Below are 22829 nucleotides of genomic sequence, written 5' to 3'. Positions count from 1 at the left end.
ATCACAACAAGTACCCATCATCAAACATGTAACAAAGTTTTTTCTCAATAAACATGCTGCGCATGCGTTTATTTAAACGTCAACGTTTCTTAATTATAACTTAATAACTTATCACATATTTTGTAGTATAAGTATCCTGTATAGCCCTCGGAGTATAACTTATACTCATTTTTATTTATTTTTCGATGCTGTTATTTTCGAACCCAGTTTTTTTATCCTACACCGTATCGTAACATTTGTATCTTTAATCACTATAGTCGAATTAACCAAGCAAGCACTTTTTTAAGCTTGAAAGTGCTAATTTCATTAAATTAATTTGCTTCACTATCTTAATTATCCCTCAATTTGTGAGGGTTGCATATCTCTGTAATGGTTCATCAGCGCAATTATCCTGGGGTACAGATAACGCGGTGCCAAAGGTCCGATAATAAAGTCAAAGTGCGAAAATCCATCAATAGTAATTTTGTATGAATCCACTATATTTGGTATATATTGCATGATCCTCTCCACTTCCTAGAAATTAAATATTTTATTATAACCGCAATTAAAAACATTAATAACTTACCGTATCCAAGAGAAACCAGTCATTATGACAATAATAAATAGCAACAGGCGTTGTGGTTCTGGATAAGTCATACTCTGGCGGAATTTCCGATCCATAATTGATGAGGTTTTTCTGAGGTGTCCCGAAATTGAATTTCTCAAACCTCTGATCGTTCACCATTAAACATGCATGGATAAACTGCTTAGCTGCAATACCTTCTGGACAGTTGGTTAACAGTCTTTGAAATTGATCCTAGAAAGTGGGTAATTATGCAACTGTACTTCGTGGCTTTTTCAAACAGGTACTTTACATTAGGTAGACGAGCTGGTGGCAACCCGGAAAACAAGTATTGGAGATATTTGCATAACTCTGGTACCATGCTGCACATCATACCGCCATATTCTCGAATGTAATCACGGCCGAATGTCCATTCATAAAGTCCGAATTTCTCGACTACACTCTTGAATATTATAATAAATAAATAAATAAATAATTGTTATAAATAAAATAATTATTATAAATATTCTTACTTGTAACGCTTTGACGTGTGGAGCAATCATTCCAAGCCATGGATGCGGGAAGTTGTTTAATGTGGCAACAGGAGAAAGATTCACGAATAATTTTACTTTATTGGCGTATTCTGGTCTATTATGGCACATTATGTAGAAGATCATGTTACCCTGTGAATGTCCGACGTACATAATCTGTTCATGATTTGTTGTTTTCAAAATATAATCGATTAGTGCTGGTACATCATAATTTCCAAACTCGTCCATACTGAAAATAAATTTTAGGTTAGAAAATGTCTACCAGTCAAAAATAGATGGCGTTTTAATAACTTCATAACAATTGTGAACAGAATAGAATAATTGAATGGTAATTTAATGCAGCACAAACGTGTTTGATTTCTAATTGATGATTAATTGCTTTATGTACGAGTATGTAATGCAAATAAATTTAATTAAATCGATCATTAAATCGCCATTTAAAATTACGACTACAATTAAATTCAACTTACGATATATCCCAATACGCTGGACCATTCGGATTGAGACTAACATGATGTCTAGAATAAGAAACAGTCCGCACATTCCCGATCCAAATATCATATCCCTGATTGTACAATTGATAAGGTAAAGCGTCCGTGCAATTCAACAAGAGAAAATGTTCAGCGGACCCGAGTAAACCATGCATGAATAATACAGGAATACTATTTTTACTTTTGCCTCTGATCCGTTGCATGGTCAGGAGATATCCATCTTCTGTTTTCACGTTCTTATGAACTTCGCGTGGGTATCCGCAGTCTGATATCAAATTGATCGCGTAATCTATTTCAGTTGTCTTACGAATTATTATATGCTGATCACCCACGGTAACACTTATTAAACCAAATAATATTAAAACTATAAACATATTTTTTATACATTTAAAATTTGTTGTGTTTACTAGTCCACTCGACATTTTAAAATCAATTGTTTAAGAGATACTCGAAAAGTGTATAGATTTGTATAGAAATAATAAAAACACAGACGAATTTTGAATCGTTGGCCCCGGCTACTTGTGATAAGATAATTCTTAAATTGCGTAAATATATATCGAACTGATTGGGATGCTTCGCAAATGCTGTCGACCGTTAGACTGAATGCAGCGATTTAATTTTATACTACTAGTGTGGCTGCATACATTACGAAAATAAGAGTGTGTTAGTGCGCGTAAATACAAAGTCACACATTCCACAACCGCACGAGTGCACTAGTGTGTTATTTGTTTTAATTAATATGTGTCCAACATGTGGGGAGTAAATATTTCGTTTTGCCACTGCACGTGGATAGCGAAAGTGGTTTTTTACGTTGCCATTAGCAACGGTCGGTTAAGAAGCAGATATTGCCATTTGGATGCAAGTAAAGGTCATGGAACTATGAGTGCAACTTCTTTTAATCCATCTGAGAATCAATATGATCATTAAAGACAAGTAATCGTATGTAAATGACTGATTTTATAGATTTAAAATGTACTATTGTATCATTAGACAGTGTAGAAAAACTTGTTATTAAATCTTGATGGATTTTACAATCATTTTAATGTCTTTTCATATTAAGCAAATTGAAATAAAAATAAAACGTAGTATTAAAGTATTTTTAATTTTAATTATTATGCAATGCTAATAATATGTACCAATATAGGTATTAAATAGTAAATAATGTTTTTCTTTTCTTTGTTGTAATTATTATGGTTTTTTCTACAGAAATGTGATACGGATGTCAAAAGTTGACAGGTTGAATAATAGGTTTGACGCGGAACGTGTCGAAAAAGCAAAAATTCGTATCACATCACGCGAAAAAACAATATAATTGCAGAACATTAATATATGAATAATGCATAAACAAAAACTTAAAAGCAATTATTGGTGGTGTCAGTTATGATAACGTTTTAATTACAAAGTAAGAAACAAACAACTCTTAACTCCTGAATCTCTCATTTCCTGAATAGTTGCGTATATTTTAAATTAATTGAAAGAAAGAATTAAGAAGTAAAAAGTAAAATTTTATCAGTATAATTAATTGTGTTAATTGGTTAATGGCGTTTCCGAGGGCGTTTCATTACATTTTGTAACAAAAACCTTATTTGTATCTATTTTATCTTTGTACGTTTGATTTATTAATTTATGACAATGCAAGATTTATATAGTAATTTACATTCTGTTTGATTCAGTACTGAAAAAACATTCAAATATTTAGTTTTATTTGTTTCAATTGTCAGCTGTAAATGAGCATTTGATTTTATCTTTGTCCACTTGATTTATTAATTGAAATAAAGTGCAAAATTTATATAATTATTTATATTCTGTTTAATTTAGTATTGAAAATACATTGAAATACATAATATTCAAAATGTACTCAATAAAAATCAAATTCATTTTGATTTAGATAAAATAATTGTTGCGATAGGTGATGTGCATATATTTAATAATGTAAGCATCAGTACTACCATAAAAAGATAGTTATTATCAGTTGCAAGTTGCCAATAATAAGTGTTATCAATAAAATACGTGCTATTGTGTTTAATCATTATGATACAAAATAAGGTTGCCGTAAATCATCGCTTGCAATTACTCTGATCGACGTGCCATGGCTTTATATAGGAGTCAATGTTATTTTAAAAATAAAACAACTTTGCTCGCCTCTGCAATAAACTATTAACGTAGCAATAAAAAATGATTACTTTTGCAATTATAGATACGGTGATAGATGCTCCTCTTCAACAGAATGTAATAAAACGCAGCCATTAGCCGTTAAAATCAAACAGCGCCATCTATTCCAGTTAAATGTATAAAATTCAGCCATCTTAAAGATATTTATAGTTTTTATTCATTTTAGGCCCAAAAATAGTTAATTACATAAGTACATACGTCAAGTAATTAATAATAATGTACATATAGTGTACATAAACAATGAATGCATCGATAACATATAGGTATTTTTATGAAATCATTTAAATACATATGTATGTAATATATTTATATATTTCCGTACTCGCGTTGACGATAGCAAATCGATTCACAGAATCACTCACTACACGCATGATGAATGAACAATCAGAGTAGTTGTAGTAAGTACAGTACTGTCGGTATGGCATTACTTAGATAAGAGCATCCATTGCTAATCATTGCCTAGGTTAAGTCCTAACTCATGCTCTTTGTTTCATGCAAGGATATTCAACATGTGCAATACGCAAGTACCGAAAAACGACTTAAGTCTCATAGTAAACTTAGTTGGTATTGATTTTTTTTTTATGTCGTCCTGCTTTGCTTTTCTGCATGGGTGTTGTTGTTTTCACTTAAGACTCTAAAATCTACGAATTATTATGAAGTAGGAGAGTGGTGGCTACGTGTGTAAGTTAGTGTAAAATGATTGAATGCGTTTCAATTTTTTGTTCAAGTCCATATTATAAATTCGATCTTGTGTCATTAGCGAGAGAGCAAACTTAGGCGGCTCCTACATTGTCATCATACATATGGCACACATATACAAGATAAAATGTTTTTTTTGGGAAAGTTTCATGCGTTTGTATAAGTGAGTCCAAAAAACTTGCATTGCGATTTATGTTACAATAGGTTTAAAGCAAGATAGACACCAGACAAAGTTGATTACAACTTTGTTTAGTATCCACCGCATTGTTAATGACTAAATAATTAAATCATTATACAATTAGTAGTTTTATCTCGTGGTTTTTTTTACGATTTTAGTGTTTTAGTACAATGAATTATGTGCTGCGCGTTCAACATGACCGCTCAGACTCAGATTTCAATCAGATTTCAAAGAGCTATTATTAATTTTTGTTTAAATTTAATATTTTTAAATCGTTTACTCCGTCATATTAACTGTATTAATAAGTATTATCAACATTTACAAAAATGCTATATATATGTAAGATTCAGTGTTAACTCCTGTGTGTTTTTTTCATTTTCATTTAGTAAATTTTATTTAAGTTAGTATTTAGTAAGGATTAATCGATTAATCGAAATCTTGTGTTTGCCAACAACTCTCGTCCGCTTACAAAAAATGTTCAGATATCTGTTTATTATATAAAATTTAAAAATACCGATAACTATCTAATTACTCGTTAGTGTATTTCTCATTCAAAGGGAAGAGTTGAGTAAAACGATGATCAAAAATGCACGTGCGACTAGTGAGTTGATTTTGCTTTTTAGTTTAACACTAACGATACGCAAATTACATTTGGTTTGCAAGTACGAAGTGGAAGAGGATCGAAATGTATTCATATATGACTGTCTTACAATGTTCAACATATACAGGGTGTACGATACTCTAAGAAAACAAAAACAACAAAACAACACTAACCTGTTTTATAGAAACTAAACATTTCACCTTGGCATTTGCTGATTCGACGATGCGTACGTTTGTTTTACACCCTGTATTAATTATGCAACTATGTGTTTGGGTAATGTGCAGTCTGATTCGCATGAATAAGAAATGGTGTGATACTTTGATAGTAAGATTTCTTAAGACTTTTCAAAGGGCGGATTTGGAGTGTATGTTAGAGGCTAACTTTTCTCATCTCAACGCTAATCACGTTAGTTGGTGTAGAATATACGTACAAATAAAATACAACAATTCTTTTTTGGTGCTCTAAAAGTTTGTTTGCATTATTTTTTGTTCGTTCGTTTGAAGATATTTAATAATAATAGACAGCTTTTTAGTTGTTAGTTAATTGTTGTTCTTTTTTTTTTGGTTGGTCGCAGTCCAATTACAATAAGAAATACTTAGCTGATATATTAGTACATTTATTAATGCAGTAATTTTTGTTTATGTCATAGTTGATTAAATAGTTTTGTAGTTTTAATTAAGAATTTAAATGTTAATGAGAATAATCAGAAAAGTCATCAAAAGTCAGAATTGAAAAATTCAAGTATTATGTAATAATGATTCTTTTTTTCTTTGTAATATTCCTTTAAAATCTATTCATCTATTAGCACGTATTTGTTTTGCTTTTCTTTTTTGTTTGTTTGTAGGTTTTCACATCACGTGTTCGCTTCATTTTTTAATGTTAATCAATTTGCATGAATCGACAACTCATCGTAAATAGTAGTTTCTTTCATATCATGATGTCGCTCTATAAGAGCCAATATAATAAACTTGTACGATTACGCTGGCGACATCCCAGAACAACATTTATGGCCAAACGTGTTGTAAAATGTCGCCGCATGCGATCAATTCGTCAAACTAATTAATCGTAGCTATCGATACAAACTAACCAGCGTTTTTAGCTTTAGAAAACAATTAATTATAATAAATAACACTAGACAAAATAGTTGAAAATAGACAAAGCCATTTGTTGATCAATACAATTCGTTTCATATTTTTTGTGTGTGTTTTGTTTTCTTTGGTGAGTTATTCAAAACTTCTATATTCGTACATGTACCATACGTCTATAGTTAACATTTTAAAATGAGAATAACAACAAATCGTTCAATTGCGTCAGTAATGTAAAACTAGAAGAGGATCTCCACCTAATATGATTTGGTTGTAGCTACAGTTCGACAGCGTTCTGCGCTTAGTTTTAGTTTTTAGTTTCATTTATATAAGTACGCAATTTGATAAACCTTTTTTCATTGCACGTCGACAAAATTGTGTGCAAGATACACGATACATTCGAATTATTTATTTCTTAAGTAAACAATCGCCTTGTTTCTCTAGTGGTGCAAGTGCTAAGAAGTGAAAGTCACAAAACTGGAGGATCGCTGAAAAGTTCACGCACACGCACACTGGAATTCTTAAAGATAAAAATTGATAACAAGATTATGTCATAAGTAATAACCGTCCACGTGAAAGTAAGTAAAACACATTCAGATGTTCGTGGTGGTGGTGGTGGTGTGACCAAATATTGCACAAAGAATATACATTACTAATACTGAAAAATTAACAATCTTTCCACGTTTTCGTGTGTTCATCAAATACAAATAACACTTGTTTAGCGTGTTGGTGGTGTGTGACTCGAATTCCATATCAATATCTTCTGCTTTAATCCTACGTTTCTGTTTATCATTAGCCTATGCATAAACAACATTTAAAGACGAAATCAATCGGATCGATAGACTTCACTTGCACACCATCAACAACAAGATATAATCAATAATATCACCACATATATACACACAAATTACAATAAATTTGATTTGAGACCGATTTGTTTGTGTTTGTTATTTTTTCCTGTGGTTTTTCTTTTTTATTTTTCTCATGCGTTAGATACGTTTTCTTTTAATAATATTGTTCCAATCCAAATTGCAATAGATTAGTAATTATTTATATATGTATATGCTTAAGTTGCCTGCGACAGTTCGTCTCTCACGTCAAAGTGTTTTAGTTTAATATAATAATTATACAATGTATACAATACGACTAAAGTTTGAAAATCGCGTTGCGTAGCGTCCATCATTTTACAATTATATCCATCATTAATATATGTAGTGTAATATTTTCCTGCTCATATATATTATTATTTCAAATTAAATAACAATTTGTGTAGTTCATTAAGTACATAATGGTAGTAGTAGCGTTGTAACGTTGTCCATCTCAGTAATCTTAGCGATTGCGTTTTTAATAATTTTTGTGTATAATTACCTAACACGTTCGAATTGCTCGTGGCACATCCCCGAAAATTTCTCCATCGCCATTGAATAGTGCTGTGGTACCGAGTGTGTAACAATTGTTAAGGGCAGGGGAGTGGGTGGTTGCTTTTTTGTTTCAATATACTTCCTCTCATTGATGTCTGTGGTGTCTAGTCATATATAGTATCCTTAAAGGTAATTAATTTATCATTTATCTAGTCATAGGTGGATAGGTAACACGCGATGGTTAGCGATGGCGTTAGTTTGCTTCTTTGGGGTTGTCTTATTCTGTAGATGGTTGGCTATGTTTTTTATTTTATTTATGCGAGCTGAAACCGAACGCCGCTCCGCCGGTGCCGCCACTGCGATGGAAATGCACATTCTGCCACTTGTGGTCTCTCTTGTGCCACACGCGGCTTTCTTCCGATTGGTGAGTGTGTGCCTGGCCATGTCTAAAAAAATTAAAAAATATTATTCTCTACATCCTCAAAACAGTATAAAACAGGTCGGTTACAGGGTATAGTTGGTTGCCTACTTCAAAATCGTAGTAACTTTTGTGAATAAAATTGCGATTTAAACGAAACTTACTTATCCATGTATTGAGTTAAGCGGACATATGCAATGCAGGCGGCATCTTCGCCTAGTAAATGAACGTGCGGATTAAGTATAGTAGTATTCACCGCTTTACAATTCTTCCCTAAGACTGAAAAAAATAGAGCAAAGTAAATAAAATCAACGTCACATAAATACGAATAAATCTAAGTTTACCATTGTCAAAGTAGAACTTATGGAAATCCATTCCTTCCACTAGATTACCCATCGCCTCAGGCTCGAACGCAGTGAGATGTGGATCACATATCTTACTGTAAAGCGAAGATGGAAAAACCGTCAATCAATATCACAGCTCCACTCAATTAACATCCCGATTCTAGGAAATTCGCTACATTAACTTGCCGCTAATTGCCAGGCACTTACGTATAAGCTTCAAAGTCGCCGGTGTTAATGGCTTCGATCAGCTGCTCAGTCATCTTGATGATCTCTTGGCGGCGCGCTGCATCGCAAAAACAATCGAATTAACAGCACGTCAGGCAAAGTGGCGGTCGTGTCTCGTCACACGCAAAGATGAACAACTAGTGTACGACACCTTATTAAGTAAAGTATATACGGACAAATCGGGTATTATGGCAACACAAATGATTAATTAATTGTTAATTAGGAACTTAAATACAACATCGTACAGATATACACGTATTTTACATCGAAATTTAGTGGTAGTATGATACAGTTAATAATAATGATGAATATCTCGCTTCGGATCCGAGAGAGTTTGGAGAAATGAGAGATTGAAGCCGGCGTGCTTACATTCAAGTAAATATATAAATGTAATTACAGATGAAACGACCTAACGTTCCGACTTTCAAATCTACGAAAAATATAATAGACACATATTATATGTGAACCCGTTTGACCATTAATATTCAATCAATCTTAATCTTAATGATCATTCGCGTTCGGCGTTTCGATGCATGATCAGAAAATATAGTCAGAAAGTATAGTATAGTCGATAGTAATAGTTTAGAAATTACGTTGATTTGTTTTTAAGCGTCCCGTAAACATGATTCTGTTTTTTGTGTAAAAAAATTCGTTAAAAAGCAAAATTTTCCAAACTACTCTACGTAATAACGTAACTTTAATTACTCTGTAATATATTTTACACACATCACTTTAATAAATCTATTGTTCCTATAATATTCAAAATATACGCTGCTTTAATTAGCCAACAAAATGAGAGCTAAAGACAAAACAAGACACCAATTACCACTGGTTTATAAATAAGGTGTACGTATTTTCATTTTCACATTCATAAATTAATTGTTATTTGTTTACGTCTTCGATATTAGGAAGATTATTTAGAAGATAGTTTTAGTAGATAGAATTATTTGTTAAAACAGTGCACGGTTTATCATGAAAATTAGTAGATAAGTAAAGAAAGCATGCCAATAGAATAGCGCAGAACGAAAACAAAATGAAAAGCAAAAGATTAAAGATTAAAGTTTATAGAGTTTGAAATATTTAATGCCACGAAGAATCGATGAAAATATTAGTAAAATCAATGCATACATAGCATTTCCATTTGCGCATTAAGCTTAAAACCTAGATGAATTTTTGCATTTAGACATTTTGAGGTTAATTGAGGTTAATAAAGCCTAATGGAAATGCTCTGCATGGATTGTAATATTTGCGCTAGCAATTGACATACTGAGTGCAGATAAATGCGTCAAAAATCGAATCGAAAGGCAAAACAGATTGTTACTTCACTCGGTATGACAACAACACATTGTTCGAGACCTCGGCTCGGGCTCATTTGGTTACTGAAGATATTTAGTAAGATATTTCTATATAAGTAATAGCATACCTGATGTCTGTGAGTTTGTGGATAGCTGAGTGTACGGCTTGTCTGGACAAACAATCCTTATTTCTACAAAAAGAAAACCGACGGGGGCGAAAACAAGCCGAGTTAGTATACAGCATAAAACATGCGATTATTTTATCTTTTTTCTTTGACGATTTCAATATCAAAACTCAACGAAACAAAAAATTTAAAAAAATGAAATTAAGTTATACTCAACTTAAGTGTAGGTAGAAATTGTAAAGTTAATCAAACAAAAATTTTGAAGTGACGAATAAGTCTTGTATTGTTCGTTGGAATTGATTTCAATTAAATATGCGCTTAATTGAAACACGTATCGATGGATTAGTAGCGTTGTAATCGATACGAAATGCTGTTACAAATTACAAACATGTCGAATAGGGTGTATTGTAATTTATGTATGTGTGTTATAAGTGGATTGTGTTGTGGTGTACATTTGCTTACCGTCAAACTCTTCGGACAACTGTTCATGCAACACGGACTCATCTACAAATGCAATAAGGCAAACGTTACAGAAGTTCACGACTTTGGTGCGCTTCTTTTTGACACACAGCCAGCATTTCCATAGCGAATCGATTACGATTGACATAAAACAAACACACACACAGAGTGCCAACAACAGCGATAGTTGTGTTGTAAATGTACAGGTCCAACAAAACGATCAAAACATGGAACTATGTTTCGTGCGTGGTTTGCAAGCGCTACTTTGGCAAATGTGTAAATGGCGAAATACGAAATTCGCGAATTTACGTATGTAAATACTCGTATATTCGCGGACGTGCTCGCGCGGCGATCAGCTCGGATGTTGATAAAATGCTGTTGACTCGATCGGTCCAACCAGAACGTGCAATAATGCTCGAGATAACGATAAGGACCGTAAGTTTATGTGTATGCTCAGTGACTTATGCTCAGGTGGATTTATATGCTGTAAATTTTCAACGCTTACTGGCTGTTTCGAATTGCACTGTGCAGCAGTTAACGATTTATGTTTAGTTGCGAAAATGTCGAGTCATTTAAGAAATGGATTCGCAATCAATAATTCGAGAAGGGAATCTAATGAATATTTAATTTACAGAGTGGCGTTATTTTTTAATGGAAGCAAAAGCATTTCTTCTGTTAAAAATACTAAAGCGTACGAAAAGAGAAAAATAATTATTTTTCTCCAATTTTTCAGTCACTATTCAAAGCATTATAATGTTAAAATGATTAATTTTTAGTTAATTAATTTTAAATAAATGAATTTGAGTAGGGTGCAAAAATGGCGTCAAATTGAAACAAACCTGAATCAGATAATGAGAGTCGCGTATAGTTTATCGTCGAGTCCACCCAATCATTGTGCAAAAAGATGCGATCTAAATAGTGGATAAAACATAACAAAAACAAAACGTATCGTAAAATCCCAGTCCAAACAGGCAACAAAAAAACGTGAAAAAAAATACACACAAAACACATCCGACAAACGATCGAAATTAAAAGATAACGTAACAGCCCAGAGAGAGGAAGCGATCGCCAAATAAACATGCAAACACACAGAGAGTGGCAAAAAGAGTCCAGAGTAACATGTGCGCTTAGTGCCTCCTCAATCGAACACAGGCATTCGTCTCGAAATGTTTACACACCAGCAGTGAATTAAAATTAGCCACGACCGCCAATCGCAGATGTTCTCTCTTACTTCTTATTTCTTAGGAACGACTCCCTCAAGTTGGGAGCGTTGTGTGTTTGTGTGCGATTAGGTAAACGGACGCCACGGTACGAACAACGACGCACAACGAGATTAATCGTGTCTTACTTTTGTTATTACACTTTCGGGTTGTGTAAATTTAAAGATGTTTCAAACATATATTGCTCACACGTTGTTTAGATTGCGAATGCGCTTTATTTAAACAACGCCCCACCAGCGACATTCTGTTTTTTATGCTTACTTTATCCTACTTTACAAAAACCACACGAGATAAAGGATATCAACCCTAGAAACAAAACTCGGTGTTAGTGTCACATCCCTTTTCTCCTTTAATTATGCGACGACGTAATCAACGAGGGATTAATTGTAGTATTATTCGAATTAATTGGATTCAAGATGATGATGATGATTGTGGTGGTGGTGGTGGTTAATTCGCAAAAGTTGGAAACTCTCAATCAATCAAAATGGCGGCTGGTTACGTGCTGGTTTTAGTTGCGGTGCTTCAACTCCACATAGAGTAGTCGGTTTTAATAATCATTTTAGTTATCATTATCATTATCATGAAAACGCATTCAACAGTGCAATGGCCGGTCTCCTCTAACCTTGAACACCTTGCACCAGCGCCTGGCCCAGATTGAGCGGCACTGGTCTGGGCGGCGGAGCGCTCGCCGTCGAGACATTTGTTACCGGCGACGGCGGGTTTGCCGGCTGTTGGCTGACGACGGTGGTGGCAGCGACGGCGGCGGTTGTCGGGCCCACGGCAGTTATCGAACTGCTTGGCGAACTGGTTGCCGTCAACTTTGGGGATTGTGGTGGCGTACCGCCTGGCCAAAATACACTCGTTATATTATTTTATCCCCGTCATCCCAATAAAACAATCATTAACGTTTTGGTGTAGATACTCGTAATTTGCAGTTCATTTTGTTCTACATACACGCAGCCACACATACACACTACGTTGCTATAGCAACACGAATCAAACAAAACCTGTTTTATGTGTGTGAGAAGTTTAATTTACAATTATTGTCGGCGCCGCGCCGCTTGGCCCCCAAAACGCCGGCAACAGCTGAGAGCATCTTCACGAAGAAACCAATCTTGTCCGACCTTGTGCCACACAACACTAATTACGCAACGTAGTCAGTTTATAAGAATAATAATTCAGTCAAACAAGAAGTAATCGTTTATTTCGACTTCGCTGCGAACGTAACATTCCACCGGTCGGGCTGATGCACTCGCATAAACAACCGAAATAAAACTGAAGTAGTTTTGGTCTATGGCCAATTCGAATTACACCAGCGAACACCAGTTTGCAGCGAGAAAAACGACACACACACGGACAACAACTCAAATATGTGAGAGTTCATCTAACACCAGAATGGTCCAAATTTATAATTATATTTTCACTGGTAGTCCGGCGCGTAGTTAGAGAAGAAAAAACAAGAGCACCGCCTAATTTTAAACCCAGACAAAGCGGACGAGACGTGTGTGCTTATGCGCAAACTGTAATTATTGTCGATCGAGAGTGTAAAACGGGCACATTTCTACTTAGATTATTTCATAGTCGCCACGCATGCACACTAAACACTAACACATTCTTATGTAATACGATGCTGTGCTCATTAAAACGTACTGATATTGGTATTTTTCATCTTATTGGAATAAGTCTATAATAATTGATAGTAAATACATTCACTTGACATGCTCGATTAATATATACATTAAAGTTCAACTTGGAGACGCCGAGACTTTTGATCTGACAGCAAATTATCGACTTTTAATAGTTTCAACTTTACTAAATCGACAATATAACTGATTTTTAGCTGTCAAAATGGCCGCAAGTCTCTGCGTCACCTACATAACCTCAATTCTTTATGTTTACGCTTTGCTGTAATCGACAAATTCGTGTCTTATGACTATGACTAGTAGGTATGTATTGAGATCTCGTCTTCAGTGAACAAAACTTCCCAAAACGTTCAAAAATGTGTAAAAGAAGTTGCGTATTAGTACGCAGCAGGTTGTAAAAAAAAGTATTCGGAAAAATCATTAATAGAACGGTAAAACTGAGAACCAAAAAAATAGTAAACAGTAAAACAAAAATTAAAAGACAGTTTATGTAGTAGTAGATTGTGGTTCAATTACCTTCTGGGTCTTTTGCAATAACCGTCGAACTGCGATCCACTCCGCCCTTCTTGTCTTCTGAGCGTCGCCCAGAACACAAACATATTATCCAAATAGTCGATAAAAATGACCAAAAACAAAAGTTCAGAATAATTTATATGCTAATTATATATATGTATTATATTATTATCGATCAAAAACTAATTATATAGGTATGTTTTAGGCGTGGTGGTAGTGGTGGTGTACTTTAGAAAGTAATTTAAATATTCGTGTGAATATATAATATTATAATCGTGTACGGTGCAAAATTATTACGATCCTACGGGGAATATATTGCATTTGCGTATAGGCTACATTAGGCACCACTATACAATGTGTATTAACAGTTATTCGGGGGTGAAAATAAGGGTTTTTGGTTGTGGTTGGTGAACGATCCACTTTCACGGCACTACACTACGTATGTAATTAAAATTAAAACAAGAAACAGAGAAGCGAGGCGCAATGATATTATTTTGGATGAAATTAATCGAAAACATTTATAAGAATCGGACTTTTCATTCCGATCCAAGCAAATAAATGAAAATAGTTCAATGTTGTAGTTATTTACACATTACTCAAAAACTATTTAAGTTATAATTATAATTCTTTCACATATATATTCTGTATTAAATTCTGTATCATCTAATTTTTAAAGTATATGTTTCTACCTAGTACTCTCAAAGTTATAAACAATTAAAATTAAATTTTGCAAAATAAATGTTAAATTAATACAAAACTGCTTATATCTCTTGATAAAATCACATTATTATTATAATAATTATAGAAAATATTTAGAATTTAATATGAAATGGGCTGCTAAAAGAATTATTAATTTAGGTTAATTAGTTTTTGAGTAATTAAGTAAAAACTAAAACAATTCAACTATCACTTTCGCTGCGTTTTTCCAACATAAACTTAACGATGTCTAAACATCAAACAATAATCAATATAAAATACACAGCCCTAAACACATCTAATACGCTAATACATAATAATAACAATAAACCAGTGGTATGGTCATATGGTGAACAAAATATACGCAATAATGAGAATGACACTGTGACGATGTACGCAACCATCAGTGGCAGTGATAAGATTGATGTTCGGGACTTTCAGCAAATGAAACTTTTGGAGGTAATATAAGTACATTGGTACATATTTCGGTGAGTATATACTTTGTGCGTTGCGTATAAGTTGATAAGCGCGCGCCTATCCGTGAACACAATTATTTGCTCGCTACCACAAAACAAAACAACTCAACAAACACATATGCGTGACCGACAAATGTGACATTTGACATTTTCTGGATAGCAATGAATAGAAGAAATTGGACACATACCTTTGATGTCGTCGTCCTCCAGCGTGGTGGAGCTATCCGTGGATTCTTTCACTTGAGATCCGTCGCCCTTTTTCACAATTATGCTGCGACCTATGTGGGCATACAAGCAACAATATGAGTAAACTTGTTTTCATGATGCGCGTCGAAAAAACTTGAAATAGCAAACTATGCTATTTTAGTATAATTAAACTGGAGCCTAAGTTTGTATTAATTAACTTTTGATGCTATTTTATTACCTATGAGTAGAAATATAGGAAATATAGTGCTGAATTAGTTATAAATATGTAAAACTTGATTGATTAAGAATAAAATATAATTATATACATTGTGTACGTGGACTGTTTTTGAAATTTAATTAAAATATTTAATGCGATACTCTCGGAAATTATTAAGTGGCATATAAAAGTTTGATGTAGTTCCAAGTTCTTATCCTCGACGACAAGATGAATTGAATCAATAAAGAATGTTAGCAATCATTTCGCAAAGCACACGAAGTTCGGGACGAAATTACACTCATAAATCTTTCAATTATAACTTGATTCTTCATACTATCCTAAAAATTACTTCCCAAAGTCCAATACGTACACAATATGACTAAAATTGGTGCATATCAACGCTATGAAATATAACAAGTACTAAAGTTTGCAAAAAGTAAGCAAATATTTTTGTAATAACTAGATATAATTAATAATTAGAATAAGTAAATGTGAAACATTATCTACGTAATGTAAATGTCTGGCTATTTCTAGTTGGAAATCTAAAAAATTGTCAAAAATGACAAAAATATGATTCAGAGTCAAAAATTCGCAAAAAACCGTTGCGTTGATGTTGCATCATCTCTTGAACGAGTACGAGTATTTTATGACATTAAACATCGATTGAACAACATCTTAAAACACACGTCAAACACGTAGTATGCGATGATTGAGCGATTTGACACACCCACACACACACACACAAATCATTCAGATGATGATTAAGTTGTCGACAGCGCTTTAATGTAAACTCCGAAGATGTATCTTGCATACACACACAAATATGTCAAATATCAAATATTAATGTACATTGACGAAGTGAATACAGCACAATTGCTGATGTCATTTATTTTTTATGTTGTAATGGGGTTCATTGACTTTTGATAACAAATGTATCCGCGATCAATTTCAATGAGTTGAAAAATTAAAAAATTAAAAATCCAACGATTGTCGGAATTTCTTTTTTTCGTAAAAATGTAATAAAAATATTGATTTTTTAATCTTAATTGCAAGAGAAAATTATTCAACGAAAAATGTTTCATGCTGATGCAAGATGCACATTTGTAAAATGAAATTAAACTGAATATAATTACATTTGCAATGTTCGATTTGAAAACGTCAAGTCAAATCATAGGAATATGCAGATTTGGTTGCATACATTGAAATGATTTTATATTCAGTTTCTTTCATGCAGCATTCCTTGGATGATTAGTCACGCACATTTAATAGAGTTATCAAACGTTTGAGGTTAATTAGCACAAATCACGAAAGGCAGTACAAAGAAATAACACTACACCACTTCACGAACGATTTGCGCAGGGTGTTAACTCGTTTGCGCGAACAATAATGCGGCTAATGTCTAAGCTGCCAAGCAAAACAATAGTCCGAGAACACCCCCCGCAGACAAAGTCGAAAGTCAAAGTCGATTCGTGAATAGTTGTTGTTTGATGAAAGAAACGAATAGATAAAAAAAGGTATTAAAATATTATACAGAAGAAATTTGAATTAGAAGAGAAGAGTTAGAAGATTTAATTGAACAAAAGACCTCGTTTTTGTGTTCTTACCACATTCTAGTTGCATCAAGGTGAAGTAGTGAAGTGAGGTAGTAGGGTGACGTAAACAAGTCCGCCACAACCAACAAAACAAAGTTACCAACTACTCAATGCTCGCTAAATATTTATAATATTCATCAAATGGTATATGAGGATGTTTGGAAATAATGTAAATTAAAAGAGAGAAAAACTTGAACAACATTGTGTTTTGGACGCGACTGTGAAGCGTAAAGTTTGTCAAATTAGTTTTTCGCGATCGCGCTCCCCCATTGTTTTATTGCGTCCGACCCCACACAAAAGCAGGGCGAAGAATTGAAGGTAGTAGTAGCATTTTATATGTCGCCCGACACACGTTCGCTCCCCGCTAGTTTTTTCCTTTCTTTAGAAAATGTTCAAAAGACCTTTTTGCTTTTTTGCCTTTTCCACTCCAGCCTATTATGCTGGAGCTTTCAACGATTTCTCCGCCGCCCCGTGAGTCATTGTCCGCCATTGTTTCACCGCGAGCCCGGTGTGGAAGGGTCGCGGAATGGAAGAAGAACAAAAAAATGAACAACTGCATGCGCGGAAAAGTTCTGACTGTGTAAGCGCGGTTGCACAACGCGACGTGTTTTGATTAATAATGCGACGGTAAACCACGTCTCGTTTTTAATTCCAAACTTTTTAATTTCTAATTTCCCAGCCGAAAGAGTCGTCGAAAAGGAAACCAATTTCCTAAGGACACATAGGTGGCCATAGTGGTTCAGAAAAGTGCAGGCGTGTAAAACATAGGTTAAGACTGCAACCAACATTACATCATAATATTTATGATGACTTTAACTGCAGTTTTCTGAATTATCACTATGTGTACGGTCAAGGAAAAAGGTCCAAAACAACATCTAAGTACAATATAGATATTTACGCAAAAATACTAATAAAAATCAAATGAAATGTAAATCATATTACGCAGTATTAGAACAAAACAGTCTAGATAAAGTAGTAATGATTATTTACACAATAAGAATCGCGACAAATGAAAGACAAATACACGTTATTATTTATAGGTACCAAAAGAAGAAAAAAAGAAAAACGAAATAAATAAACAACGCAATGAAACATTAATCTCTCTCTCTGTGAAAGAGGGGCCAATTGTTGGTAACGCGGTGAAGATTAAAATTAATAATGCGATGCTATTTAATGCATATGTATCAGTCTTTCCCCCTCTCAATATATCCTCAATCATCTTATTTACGCTGTCAGTTGAAATGGGAATTAAGGAAGGCTTAAAACAATACTTACTGGAGAAGTTTCTTGTCGCCAGCATCGTCGTGAGAATGGCGCCCTTAAAACGATTAAACAGCATGAATTAGAAATGATTTATAAGCGCATTAGAGGCTTGAGTGTTGTTTGCCAACACGTAGGTACACACCGGTACAACAATAATGTGAGTATATTCAGCGTACTCACCTTGAGCTTGCGCCTCGCGTTGAACTTCTTGAGACAGTCCACGGTCTCTTGTCTGTGCACCACTGACGCAACACGTTCCCGTTGCTGGAAAATCACGAAATAAATAAATTAAAGTACATTTAAAATGTATAATTATTAATCTTACGCAAATCCATGGGTGTTTAAGTGCCTCAGCGGCGGTAATCCTCTTGCCTGGATTGACAGTCAACATTTGATTGATTAAATTCTTCGCCTCTGGCGTGACTGTGTCCCATTCAGGACTTGGATACTGAAAAACAACAAAAAATTATTTATTTTAAAGGAAAAAAGAGTTAAAATAATGTTTAAACGTACATCATAAGCACCCGCTTTAATCTGTGCGTATAACCTATGTTGATCCTCGTCCCAAAATGGCGGATAACCAACGAGGAGGATGTAGAGGATGACACCGCATGCCCAGATGTCAACTGGTTTGCCATACGGTTCCTTCTTGAGGACCTCTGGTGAGAGGTAGCCAGGCGTTCCGGCGAAGCCAAACCATGCCTGCTGCTCCCCCTGCACTTCAATGGCGAGACCAAAGTCGGCCAACTTGACAGCAGCTCCCTTGGCTTTGCTCGCCAGTAACAAGTTTTCAGGCTGAAATAATACGCAAAAAAACCACACGGAATTTAAAAATGAAATTATCTCTGGCGTCAAAATGTGCGCATGGTAGTTTTACAAGAAGGAAAACACTCAAGGAACATCGAAAATGACAACTTGCTACATCACCGAGAGTACATTAGCGTTTACCTTGAGATCTCTGTGTACGACACCATTCTGATGACAGTGATTGACTGATTCTAAAATCTGTTGTATGCAGTGCGAAGCATCCGCCTCCGAGTAAAATTCTCTAGCGACGATGTCCTCGAAAAGTTCACCGCCCGTCACCCTAGCGAGAAAGAGAGAAGAAAGCTGTGAATATGCACACAACTTGCGCAACCACCACACCAGCAGCACACCGCATTTATATTCAATGAACTTGCGCGGGTTTAGTTATTGGACCACTTTGGCCAACACTATCATAGCCTATGCATTTTAAAAAGCTATTAACTGGCGTGCGTTCGGCGGGGCGGCGGCGCGAACATTCATCGCCTGGCATGAATAAAATATTTTTGTTTTTTTACTTTTTACATATATATATAAACACACGTAAACGTGGTGAGCTACTTACAAATCAAATACTAAATAATGAAAATTTTCTTCTTGTATACTGTCGTGTAATCTCACTGAAAGCAAAGAACAACGCCACATTAGGTATCGCCAGTCACGTCGCGGGTGCGGGATGCGAGAGCGTCATAATTTTATACAATAATAATTCAAGAAAGAAAGAGAAAAAAAGACGGTGAGGGGTTGTGATGCAAATATGGCTGGTTTTGAAATTAATTATAAGTATTTGAAGAGTGAAGAACGCAGAGTGGCAAGTAGCAGGGGTTGGTGGAGGAGAGCAAGATTTCAATTTAGAGTGAAGTGTCTCGTTTCGCATTTCGCGTGTTCCGGGGAAAATCGATGTGATTTAATCAAATTTTCCACGCAACGCAGATATGGAAATGTACTACTTTGAATGTCCATGTTCATGAAATTATTAGAAATATGGACGTGATTGCAATTTTTCAACATTCACGCCTGAATTCAATTTGATAAAAATTCTAAAAGTTAATCTTTGATGCTTTTGCTCTAAATTGTAACCTTGTTCTCGTTAATTTCTTGCTCCAGGTTGTGAACGTGTGAAGTGACTATTATCATCGAGGATGCGCTGCACCTCGAATGATAAAAATAGATGATTGGGTGCTGTTGCTATTCTTTGGCCACACAATTCTTTTAGTCATATGCTAAAATGGACATGAATAACTTAGGAATAAATGCAATCTGCGCATGCAATCGCTTCTAAGTGTATGCAAGTGATAAACAACTACGTTCAAAAGAAACACAATCAAAATGTTCTTATTTTGCTCCACTGTATTCGCAAGGAGCAATTTGCATGAGATATAGATCGCGGAAATTTATCGCTTTGCCAACATTTGACATTTGAATGAAAAAAGAACCGAGAATCGGAACTGAGATTCGACAGGTCTGAATAGCAGTTCCCAATACACAGACAGAGATAGAGATGAGTAAAAAGCTAGAAGAATATAAACAAGAACGTCAATCAAATTCAAGCAGTTCGATAAATAATAAATGTTCATAATGATCGTTTACCTAAATGCTTGAGAACGTCTGGATTGCAAACTGCGCAAATGAAAAAGAGAACGAAGAACAATACAGATACTTGACACATTTATCATGATGTTTTCAACTAACAGTTATTACAGTAATGCTAAAGATATAATAATATTGAATAAAAGTTTGGTTAGTAAGAGTTATATTTTCGTGATGATAATATAATAGTAGTAATATTGATGGTGATGTGAATGAGGTGAGCTAAGTTCGCGATGATCAACTAAGCGTTGAAAATTATTCAAAAAGAGAAAATCGTACCAAATCATATGGGCGTCTGTGTGAGTATGAAAATATTGAATGCGAAAGTATCCAAGGCAGGAAAATGTATCTTACCTATATTGGGGTGTTGGAGTTTTCTACAAATTCGTGCCTCACGTTCTAGCTTTTGAAAATCTGCAACAAGAAAACATAAAATGTTAAAACAATGTTTTTTAATCTATTATATCAAATTAAGTAACAAATTTTGTCTTCCCACGAAACTAGATATTTATACAATGCTACAAAGAAAGTTTTAAGCACTAGAGCAAAAAATTCGGGATTTATGAACGTTAGAAGTAAATAAATGTTTAAATTGGTGCAGAACTCAAAGTTATAGGCTTAATTCTTTGTTTTTCTTTGTAAAAACTAGGTTTTTATCATCACGAGTATTACAAAATAGTTTTTTAGTAGGTACTGCATACAATCTATACAAACAACAAACAAATAAGTTATTTCTGCAAAAATATGAGAATAATAGTTTAAATTTATCATTTTAGCACTAATCCAATTGTGCAACAATATTTTTAGCTTTCATCCCAAAATAAAATTTTTCCGCCATAAAATACGACAAATTTTATTGAACGTCAAAAAATTTCCGTGGAATTACACGAAATAAAAATAGATTTTATAGGATTAAAAACTTTTCCAATATTCTATTGCACGTAACGTTGGCGGCGTGTAAAAATAGCGTGCGGGTTAATATCGCAACGATGATTCGTTTCTGATTCTCCTGATTAACTTGTTTTACTCCCATTTCCGATCACGTCCGCACCTCGCAAGTCAACCAACTAAACATTTGCGGTGTCAGCTGCGTGTAATAAGGATTTGTGTGCGCGTCAAGATACTGCAGATCGATATCACATCACATCACATCACTCTCCTATCCTATAGACTATAGAGTATAGTGCAATGCGAAATAATTTCCACCTCAACGCAGAATAAACAATTTGTTTCTCTTAGATTTTCACATGGATGCAATAAAGTAGTTTATGTTGGTTAAATATTAACCTAGTCAGAAGAACAACAGACGGAAAATATCAAATTTTATATAATATCTTTTGATGTTTAATCGGTCCAATAACATATTTATACTGGACTAGTGGTCTACTGAGATGATTTAGCTTGAATAATAAATTCGTTTTATTGATTCCTTCGCAATGCTATTTGACAAGTTGTGTGCGCAGTGAAAACACAATGAATTATTACTTGGTAGAACAATTATGGCCATTTTGTAAATACGCAGCAGCGACATTTATTGACTAAGTTATTGACCAATGTCTGAAATGGCAACCCACACGTGTTTATCCAAATTTCCTATGAATACGTTATATTAGTGCTTGATGAAACGTATTTTCCGTGTCATTTCCACAAGTACTAACACAAAATAGATTTAGTATAATAACATTTCCATGTGGCATATTAAATTATATTATATTATAGGTTATAAATGTTTTCATGCATGCTATATTCATGCTTGTGTATGAATTGGATATGAAGCAAGCTTTGCTTGAGTTATTAATTAATTATTCACATGTATACGCTTTTATAAATTGTGAAAAAGCATAATGTTTGTGTTTGACGCTTCAAAAGTTGTGGATTAATTTAGTTTTTAATTCATTACACAAAAACTAATAAACATATTTCAATAATTTCTTCACAGGATAATTTCGTATTAAATTCTGCATTTATTTATGCAAACATTTTTATAATAAATAATGTTTATCAAAAGTTACAAGCTAATTTATAAGAATTTTCATATTTTAAATTTTTTTAATTTAATTGTTCATAACATTTTATACAATAAA

At 34.1% G+C, this 22829-nt stretch overlaps 2 protein-coding genes across 16 annotated transcripts in view; both read right to left on the bottom strand.

Moving 5' to 3' along the window:
- Positions 1-37: 37 nt before the first annotated feature.
- Positions 38-2198, bottom strand: LOC135793681 (lipase 3-like). The gene is made up of 5 exons (XM_065304739.1): positions 1563-2198; positions 1075-1321; positions 855-1004; positions 566-796; positions 38-513 (listed from the first exon to the last, which is right to left on the bottom strand). Exons 1-5 carry the CDS (start codon positions 2003-2005, stop codon positions 334-336), a joined length of 1251 nt encoding a protein of 416 aa, XP_065160811.1. The 5' UTR covers positions 2006-2198; the 3' UTR covers positions 38-333.
- Positions 2199-3889: 1691 nt separating this feature from the next.
- The window catches only part of CaMKII (Calcium/calmodulin-dependent protein kinase II), a 32254-nt gene continuing 13314 nt past the window's right edge, over positions 3890-22829 (bottom strand). The window contains exons 3-18 of one of the 15 annotated variants that reach the window (XM_065304720.1): positions 21100-21159; positions 19721-19775; positions 19300-19438; positions 18865-19146; positions 18677-18799; positions 18532-18615; positions 18364-18406; positions 15282-15371; positions 13925-13981; positions 11385-11456; positions 10549-10590; positions 10090-10152; positions 8649-8724; positions 8442-8536; positions 8262-8376; positions 3890-8125 (exon numbers count right to left, since the gene is read on the bottom strand). In XM_065304720.1, coding sequence (XP_065160792.1) covers positions 7990-8125; positions 8262-8376; positions 8442-8536; positions 8649-8724; positions 10090-10152; positions 10549-10590; positions 11385-11456; positions 13925-13981; positions 15282-15371; positions 18364-18406; positions 18532-18615; positions 18677-18799; positions 18865-19146; positions 19300-19438; positions 19721-19775; positions 21100-21159 — 1532 coding nt within the window. In that variant the 3' untranslated portion in view covers positions 3890-7989. Of the gene's footprint in view, positions 8126-8261; positions 8377-8441; positions 8537-8648; positions 8725-10089; positions 10153-10548; positions 10591-11384; positions 11457-11957; positions 12072-12387; positions 12610-13924; positions 13982-15281; positions 15372-18363; positions 18407-18531; positions 18616-18676; positions 18800-18864; positions 19147-19299; positions 19439-19720; positions 19776-21099; positions 21160-22829 lie in introns of those variants that run through there. The other 14 variants (XM_065304723.1, XM_065304722.1, XM_065304719.1 and 11 more) reach the window with 14 other exon arrangements.

The sequence above is a fragment of the Atheta coriaria genome, unplaced genomic scaffold, assembly GCF_025399875.1.
Source record: "Atheta coriaria isolate IRGN ID8LTWV9N9 unplaced genomic scaffold, Caltech_Dcor_3.1 hic_scaffold_6_pilon, whole genome shotgun sequence".
NCBI lineage: Eukaryota > Metazoa > Arthropoda > Insecta > Coleoptera > Staphylinidae > Dalotia > Dalotia coriaria.
The sequence above is the reverse complement of the archived record's forward strand: the minus strand, read 5'-3'. Positions and strand labels throughout refer to the sequence as shown.